The following is a 9,535-nucleotide window of genomic DNA, read 5'->3' as shown; positions in this document are numbered from 1 at the left end:
GAGGGGAGCCCGACCCCTAGTCACAGGAAGGGGCGGCCACCGTCCTACCTTGGGCCCGATCCCTCCTCGGGGAGGGCCACGTGGCGCCTGGGGGTAGCCTCCTCCCTCCAGTCTTGATCGGGATGGGCCCGACCCCCAAGCGAGGAGGGGGCAACCGCCACTCCACCTCGGGTGCTGCCCCCTCGGGGAAGTGTCACGTGGGTCTGGGGGCAGCCTCCTCCCTCCAAACTCGGTATCCTAAGCTAAGCTGGGAGGGGGCGGCCACTGCTCCACCCGGGCGCCACCCTTCTCGGAGGCGCCATGTGAGTTTGGGGGTGGCCTCCTCCCTCCAAACATGATACCTCCGGGCCCACATCACCGACAGCATTAATTAGGACTATGCCGTGTCCGGTACAATCTTTGTTACTCATGCTGTGTCCGGCTCTCTTCTAGCGACGCTTCAGGTGGATCTGTCCAATCCGAGACATGGACACGCGAGACATGGACACGCTATGTTTGAATTCACGTGCACGCACAAATTCTCACTATTTACCAACTAGATAATACCAATAATGTGTTTTGAACACACAACAAACTAAACAGCCTCTCAAAAAAAAACCACAAAACAATCACTACGCATCACCTATATTCCATCCAGCCCTACATAAACCATTAATTTATTGTTTCAAACCACACGTAATTGATACACATTACCATCACTATCAACCACTCCTATAGAGAGAAAAAAACTCTACAATAACAATTACTACCTCCGTATTTTAATGTATGACGCCGTTGACTTTTTATCCAACGTTTGATCATTCGTCTTATTTAAAAAATTTATGTAATTATCATTTATTTTATTATGAGTTGATTCGTCATCAAATGTTCTTCAAGCATGACATAAATATTTTTATATTTACACAAAATTTTTAAATAAAACGAATGGTCAAACGTTGATAAAAAGTCAACAACGTCATCCATTAAAATATGGTGGGAGGGAGTATGATTTAACCTAATTCTCCACACCACATGACACGGTAATAATCCCGGTTGGTAGGTAGCCGGTGGTGCAGCTACACCGAAGAATGTAGACGGAAATCTGCCGTGGAAGACAGGCAAAAAAAAAAAAAAAAAAAAAAAACGAAGACCCATTCAACCCAACGTACCCAAGACGCTGACCTGATCAGCGATCCATCACCAAAATAACACTCCGCCCCTCCATTTCCCCACTATTTACCATTCTGCCACTAGCCGAGGTCTCCTCCTCCTCTTCTTCTTCCCGCTGCTTCGCCTCGCGCTCGCCATGGCCGGCGACCGAGCGGAGGAGGAGGAGGGGGAGGCGCCGCCTCCGGAGGCGCGTGCCGCGGCGGCGGTGGAGAGGGTGGCGGCGGCGGTGGAGGCCGTGGCGGCGGGGGCGGGGGCGGGGGCGGGGGCGGGGGAGTACCGGAACGCGTACAGGCGGCAGCTGCTCGCGCTGTCGCGGCGGATTCGGCTGCTGGGGCCCTTCGTGGAGGAGCTCCGGGAGCGGAGGCGGGGGGAGGGGGAGGGGGAGGAGGAGGAGCGGGCGCTGGCGCCGCTCGCCGACGCGCTCGAGGCGGCGCTCGCGCTGCTCCGGCTCGGCCGCGAGGGGAGCAGGATCTCCTTGGTATGTGCGCGCGTGTGGGTTTCTTGATTTTGTTCGATTCGTGGTCCTGGCTGCCTTTTTGGGAGGAACTATTATTATTATTATGGATTGGTGATTTGATATTATGACCTGTTCTTAGGTAAAAATAAAGTGCAGCTTTAGTTATTAAGTTTATTATTGACTTTAGTCTCCTAAAAAAAATTAAGATTCTTGGATGCAAAAATATGATTCTGATTCGTCTACTGTGTATCCGTGCTTAATTTTTGCTTTTATAAATCGTGTGGACTAATATTAATATATATTGATGTGCAGTTGTTTGAAACACAAAACAAATTGTAGGGGTCGTGATTGTTAAGTGAGTTTTCTTTTGTTTTAGCATAGGGGCTTTAGGATGATTTAGTTGCTGTTGCTTATTAATCGCAAAAAAGAGAGAGAGAAAGGTTTCCATAATTTTATTCTGCAGCTGTGTTGTATTTGTTCAGCTAGATTTCTTGTTGAGCTGAGATTGCTTCTTGTTCAATGCGACCAATATATGTTCTTCTTTTGTGGTGCAATTTTGGTAGGGTCCATAAGTTGTGGTCTTTGGGGGCGTCTGTAACTTGGTTATTTCAGATCAAACTCCTTGCTATTTTTTTTTGTGGATCTACTGCGAAACTTGTCATCTGTAAATGATCCATGCATTCTCATTTCTCAGGGCATCCATGAGTTTGTCATAGATTTGCTGTAGAATAAATGCTTGGACGGATTCCTCCATCGGTTTCTTTACTTGTTGAAACATTCAAGAATCTACTTGCCCTTGCCCTACATCCTTCATGGTTGTACTCCACATGTTATTCCCCATGGTAAAAGCACGGTTTGTTGTGTGGATTAGTTGGGAGAGGCAACGGATAGACATATGATCATGTCTTTCTCCATGGTAAAAGCAAGATTTGTTGTGGATTAGTTGGGACAACCATATGATCATGTCTTTCACTTTCTTGTGTGTTGTTTGTAGTGGATATTGTCTATAGCTTTGAATTGTTCTTTTGAGGAGAGGTATGATCTTCCAGTCCTGAGCAATTCAACTGCTCCTTTTGGATCATAAATTTCACCTCTTGAATCATTATCTAGCCAGTTTTTCTGCCTACCAGTATGGTACATCAAATCTGACCGATTGGAGTACTATGTTCTTTTGTCAAGTATAACTGTATTATTATCTGTATGGTATATCTAATCATAACAGACATTTTCATTTTTCTATTTTCACTGGGACAAAGAACTTGTACTAATTGTTTGCTTTACTTTGGTCAAATCTGGTTGACTGTATCTGTTGTAACTATCAAGGCCTCAAACCCTTCATCGAGTCCGTGTTATCAATGGGATGCTTTATGAGTGCTATGACATAATATTGGTAATCAATAGTCTTTGAACATTATTTTATATCTTGATCGCTCATACAACAATGATGACTATCTTGATCGCTCATGCACTATTTTTCCGGATTAAGAACTAACTTCTGGCTGGGTAGTTGTTGAAATTGTTCAGGAGTTGAATAGGCCACGTGCTTTGTCAGAAAATTAAATAGCAGCAAGTAAAAGGTTTTCTGGAAGCTTTCATGTTAAATTCTTTTTATAAACTAGCAAATGAAATGGTCTGAAGAAGCATATTTTCATTTTGGAAGTGCAATATTGCTTAGTAGAGAGTAATCAAATTGGGTTCTATACCTACCACTTAATGCTCGCTGAGTACATTGACCCAAAAATATTATTTCTGAGCACAATAGGTTTCATTAAACTTTTATACTGAAATACAATAAGTTGCCGCAACCAGAGCAGATCAACAAAATTTGTCATTAGAGAACTTCAGATGATCGACATCATAACTATATTGTTTGTAGGCTCAAACATTAAGGTCCCCACCAGTGGATTTCTGCACCCGTTGAAAGTGTTTTTCTTTTTTGGCCTGTTGGAATGCCCATGTACCTGATGATAGGACTACCTCTATGACTCACCGACTATATCTTTTACGGCTGTGCATAGGGAAGGGATGAACCTACAAGTTAGAAATATGGTAGTCATTGTCTAGTTTTCTTTATGTGACTATCAAACTCATGTATTGATTCAACGTTTTCCTTCTTCAACTCCATTTTGATGTTATTGAAAGTGCTTGCTCATTTTATTCCCAAGCTCAGAAGCAAGGGATTTTCTTGATTATATTGGTGTAGTTTAAATTTCAGGTTGGTTTTCTTGCTCTTTGCTTCAGTACTTGAACCACAGGCCTCTGACTGTCCATCCTGTAGCTTGTAATGTTTTTATATGGTGCTCTTAATGTTGGTGTTACTCTATCTCTTTTTTCCCCTGCTTTACCTGTATTCTTATTGACCTTTGATTACCATTTTGTTCTTATTATAAATCATTTTTTATAAACATGCTTTTCGAAACACTAATTGCTGTGGATTTGTTTCTGTACAACCACTTGTTTAGCTAAGGAGCCTTTTCTTTCTTTCTTTTCCCATTCTGGTTTGCAGGTTCTTGAGAGGGACAGCGTAATGAAAAAGTTTCAGGGAGTAATTTTGCAGCTGGAACAAGCTCTGTGCGACATTCCGTACAATGAATTGGATATATCAGATGAAGTTAGAGAGCAGGTAACGATGACAGCACACTGAAAAGAATTCCTCTTGCTATTATCATTAAGCACTTAAATCCAGCATTGGAGATAATTATCCAAATCCTGTCCAGGTTGAGTTAGTGCACGCACAGCTCAAAAGAGCAAAAGAACGGATTGATATGCCTGACGATGAATTCTACAATGATCTACTATCTGTATATGACAAGAACTATGACCCAAGTGCAGAACTGGCTATTCTTGGAAGATTGTCAGAAAAGCTACACTTGATGACAATCACCGATCTCACGCAAGAATCACTCGCCTTACATGAGATGGTCGCATCCGGCGGTGGTCAGGACCCAGGAGAACACATTGAGAGAATGTCAATGCTACTGAAGAAGATTAAGGATTTTGTGCAAACACAGAACCCTGACATGGGGCCTCCTATGGCTTCCAGGGTATTGGATTCAAATGGGGATTCAAGGCCTATAACCATTCCTGACGAGTTCCGATGTCCAATTTCTCTTGAGCTGATGAAGGATCCTGTTATAGTGTCTACAGGGCAGGTAGCAATCTCTACCTCTTTATTTTTAAGACCCAAAGCACAATGCAACTAAAATAGTTATTTTAGTATAAACATTTTTTATTTGTTAATTTGTAGACATATGAGCGGGCATGCATTGAGAAATGGATAGCATCAGGCCATCATACCTGCCCAACCACGCAACAGAAGATGTCAACCTCAGCATTGACGCCAAACTATGTCCTTAGAAGTCTCATTTCCCAGTGGTGTGAAACCAATGGGATGGAGCCACCAAAGCGCTCAACCCAGCCTAACAAGCCTACGCCTGCATGCTCTTCGAGTGAACGTGCTAACATCGATGCTCTGCTATCTAAGTTATGCTCTCCAGACACTGAGGAGCAGAGATCAGCTGCTGCAGAGCTTCGCCTCCTTGCAAAGCGGAATGCAAACAACCGGATTTGCATTGCTGAGGCAGGTGCCATTCCCTTGCTATTGAGTCTGCTGTCCTCATCTGACCTACGGACTCAAGAACATGCAGTTACTGCCCTTCTGAACCTCTCCATACATGAGGACAATAAGGCAAGCATCATATCATCTGGTGCTGTCCCAAGCATAGTCCATGTTCTGAAGAATGGCAGCATGGAGGCACGGGAGAATGCTGCGGCCACACTTTTTAGTCTCTCAGTGATTGATGAATATAAAGTGACAATTGGAGGGATGGGGGCTATCCCTGCGCTTGTAGTGCTGTTAGGCGAGGGTAGCCAGCGGGGGAAGAAGGATGCAGCAGCAGCTCTCTTCAACTTGTGTATATACCAAGGGAACAAGGGACGAGCGATTCGAGCTGGCCTTGTGCCACTCATCATGGGGCTGGTGACCAACCCCACAGGAGCGCTCATGGATGAGGCTATGGCAATACTCTCCATACTATCCAGCCACCCTGAGGGCAAGGCAGCGATTGGGGCGGCAGAGCCTGTCCCTGTGCTTGTGGAGATGATCGGAAGCGGAACCCCGAGAAATCGAGAGAATGCTGCGGCTGTCATGCTACATCTGTGCAGTGGAGAGCACCATCTTGTGCATTTAGCTCGTGCGCAGGAGTGCGGGATCATGGTCCCGTTGCGGGAGCTGGCTTTGAACGGCACCGATAGGGGGAAGAGGAAGGCTGTGCAGCTGCTCGAGCGGATGAGCAGATTCCTAGTCCAGCAACAAGAGGAACAGGAGTCCCAGTCGCAAGCCTCCGCGCAGGTCCCTCCTCAGGCCACCCCTGAGCAGGTCCCGGAAAATGACATCCCTGAACAATTGGACAGCCCAGCGTCTCAATACCCTATGGTTGTATGAACTCGATGATGAGCGAGTCATCGTCGCAATCCTATCAAATGTCGGATTGAGTAGCATCCTGGTCACTTTGCATTCTGCTCATGATTCATGGCATGCCGACCAATTGAGGTTTTTCCACAAGCTTGAACTATAAGGTTTCCATGCTTGTGTGCTGAAACTCCCAGGTTGTGAGAATTTGTTTAGGCAGCCCAGGATGTTGAGATAGATGTGTACAGTTTCTTAAACATGCAGCTGCTATATGTAGACAACATAATGCAAGGTTTTCCCATGTATATCCTGAAGACTGTAATACCATATGTAAAAGAGAAGTTTCAAATGCGGATTTGAGCAGTAAATCTGATGGCTTTACTACTAGTAACTACTCCCTCTGTCCAAAAAGACTCAATTCCTGAGTTTTTTTGTCTAACGTTTGATTGTTCGTCTTATATGAATTTTTTTTTATAATTAGTACTTTCGTTGTTGTTAGATGATAAAACATGATTAATACCTCATGTGTGACTTATCTTTTTAAATTTTTTCATAATTTTTTCAAACAAGACGGACGGTCAAACGTTGGACACGGAAACCTAGAAATTGAGTTTTTTTTTTGGGACGGAGGGAGTAGCTTAGAATTTTTGCTCATGGTTGTTCCATATATAGCGTTCATCAGGTCCCAATACATGTCTCAAGTTACATAATCAGTACTCCCTCCGGTTTGAGACTAATTGGCGTTATGGGTTACTCCCTCAGGTTTGAGTTTAATTAACGTTTTTGCTTTCTCCACTACTCTCTCTTTTCTATTTCTCCAGAATACCCCTCATGCATGCATGCAAACAGAAAAAATGCTTGGAGTATTAATGAGGGGTATAACAGGAAATATGGATCTAATTAATACTTCATTGGTATTTGCCATGATGTCCAAAACGTCACTTAATCTCAAACCGGAGGGAGTATGCATCAGGTGATTGCAACAGTGCCAATAATTGCATCAGGTGATTGCAACAGTCCCAATAATTGTACTCCACCTCTCAAGACAAGTTAATTACGCACCTCCATTTCACACAGTTGAATGGCAATTCTGACTGCAATGTAAGCAGATGCTATTTCAGATTCTCAGTTGAACATTCAATTACTCAATTGTATTATAAATTGGCAAAATTTTACTACTACTCATCTTAAAATATAACAATTTTTAGCTTTGAATCTGGATAAATAGCTATTCAAATTTATAGCTAAAAATGTTTATATTTGGGATAGAGGGGTACAGGATATCTAAACCTTGTGATCTTCACTGTATGGCGTCCTAAAAATGTGACTACTTTTGGTCAGCCTGAAATTGTTAATTACCAGTAGGACACTACAACCATTTTTTTTTTCCAAACGGAGTGAGAACGCACATGGATGCTTATAACCTAACTGGGTCTGGTTCAAGGCTTCAAGGCTTCAAGCTATACCAAAGCCACTCCCCCACCATCCCCTCCAAAACCCTAGAATTTAGGGACGGAGAGTGGCTTGGTTACATGCTTATGGCTCAGGAGCAAAATTCTCCTTTCTAAATATTTCTCTCTCTATTTGAATAAAAATAATAAAATAATGGTTATGGTGTTCCCCAACTAATTACTAGTTTTTGGGATGTCCAACAACCGTGTCATATTTTACCACTATAGCAAATTTTGGTGTTGTATAGCAAATTTTGCTTTATAAATTTCGTAAGATCAAGATATAAGCTTTATGGTAGTGGTCAAAACCGATCCACTCCGAATCCATTCTTAAAACAACAATATCATAGGATTTATAGAAATTCGATAGATATGGATGTGGATTCAGATAGTACTATGTGGATATAGTTATCATGATGGTATGTTGATTATTGCATTACTGTTTATTGTATTGTTGATTAGGTTTTATATGGATTGCATATACACGTAATATCCGACAATTTTAATATGTTTGTAAGCCAAGTCCACACTATTTTTAACATCCAAAACAATACACATCCATATCCGCATCCTCCGCATACCATCCGTATCCACTAAATATGGTATAGGATATGGTATCATCCATCCGTAGCTATTCTTATATGTGGGAGCCATCCGCATGCATGCTATTAATAAATTTAGTTATCCTTTACTCCAAGACATCCTAGGTCGAATGAGCGTGTGGCTCCCAACTAGTAATAGCTAAATTTGTGCTGAATGTCTAAATAATTTGTGATAATATTCGAATGTACAAATAAATGAATTATCTAGTATAAAATTCAAAAATAAAATCGAATTTTTTTAATAAATTCACATATAATGTTTTTTCAAAATATACACCATTAGAAATTTGAGAAGCGTGTGCATTCATCCATTAAGAAAAGAAACAGGAATTCATATTTAAGTACACAAGTACTAAAATTCATATGGTTTTCTATAGCTCAGACAATTAAACGTACTTTCTATGTTCTAAGACAAGCATATCTGGTTTGGTCGATGGTTTCATGAAATTAACTCAACATACTCATTTTGTCCAAAGTATAGCTATTTTTAGAGTTCAAATTTGTATATAGGCCATGTTTAGATTCAAACTTTTTTCTTTAAACTTTCAATTTTTCCATCACATCAAATGTTCTGACACATGCATGGAGCATTTAATGTGGACGAAAAAAATCAATTGCACAGTTTGCATGTAAATCGCGAGACGAATCTTTTGAGCCTAATTACGCCATGATTTGACAATGTGGTGCTACAGTAAATATTTGCTAATGACGGATTAATTATGCTTAATAGATTCGTCTCGCAGTTTTACAGGCGGAATCTGTAATTTGTTTTGTTATTAGTCTATGTTTAATACTTCAAATGTGTGTCCGTATACTTCAAAAAAAATAGCACACGAACTAAACACGGCCATAGTTATTTCTTCACCTACTTTAATCTCAACCAATCATAATCATCTTCCATTTAATTCTCTACCTACTTTCTCGTTTCAACCACTCACAATTTTCACTATTTAATTCCACATATTTTCTTAATTCCCATGAAAACCTCTGAAAATACTTGGAATATTTTTAGACGGAGGAGTATTACTCCCTTCGTCTGAAAATAGTTGTCATTTCTAAGGTTCAAAATGTATTCCAAAATAGTTATCACTTTAAAATCTTACTTATCTCATCAATTACTTTTCATTCATATTTCTCCTTTGTTCTGCCCCAACCACCCTCTTACTTCCAATCATACATTATAATAAGAGACATTGTAGTCCTTTTTATTTCAAACCTTAATCTATGTCTAGTGACAGAGCCAACGGTGTCATCGAGTCCGGATGATTAATAGTGTTTTACAACGATCCCACACGACTAATAGCGTTTCACAATAACCGGCCAATTTTTATAGATATTTATGACATTTGGTAGTGGAGGCGGCAACGGCAGAGCCTGGGTAGCCACTCGACCTGCCTGGCAGCTGTCTTCTCCGCTATCTATTCTAAACAACTTAGAACTATAACTATTTTAGAATGATCTACAT

General features: G+C 41.4%; 1 protein-coding gene across 3 annotated transcripts; it reads left to right on the top strand.

Annotated features, from left to right (window-relative positions):
• Window positions 1–1,194: 1,194 nt before the first annotated feature.
• On the top strand, window positions 1,195–6,410 carry LOC4352575 (protein spotted leaf 11). Of its 3 annotated transcripts, NM_001423588.1 has the most exons (5): window positions 1,195–1,366; window positions 1,462–1,627; window positions 4,113–4,229; window positions 4,324–4,758; window positions 4,854–6,410. In NM_001423588.1, the coding sequence occupies exons 3-5, from the start codon at window positions 4,134–4,136 to the stop codon at window positions 6,048–6,050; spliced, it is 1,728 nt and encodes a 575-aa protein (NP_001410517.1). In that variant the 5' UTR covers window positions 1,195–1,366; window positions 1,462–1,627; window positions 4,113–4,133; the 3' UTR covers window positions 6,051–6,410. The 3 variants fall into 3 exon arrangements, with proteins under 3 accessions (NP_001410517.1, XP_025877762.2, XP_066162092.1); XM_026021977.2 differs by having other exon boundaries at window positions 1,211–1,627; window positions 4,854–6,404; XM_066305995.1 differs by lacking the exons at window positions 1,195–1,366; window positions 1,462–1,627 and adding an exon at window positions 2,935–2,996 and having other exon boundaries at window positions 4,854–6,404.
• Window positions 6,411–9,535: the final 3,125 nt, after the last annotated feature.

This window comes from Oryza sativa, chromosome 12 (assembly GCF_034140825.1).
Source record: "Oryza sativa Japonica Group chromosome 12, ASM3414082v1".
NCBI lineage: Eukaryota > Viridiplantae > Streptophyta > Magnoliopsida > Poales > Poaceae > Oryza > Oryza sativa.
This window is presented reverse-complemented; position numbering and strand designations above follow the sequence as displayed.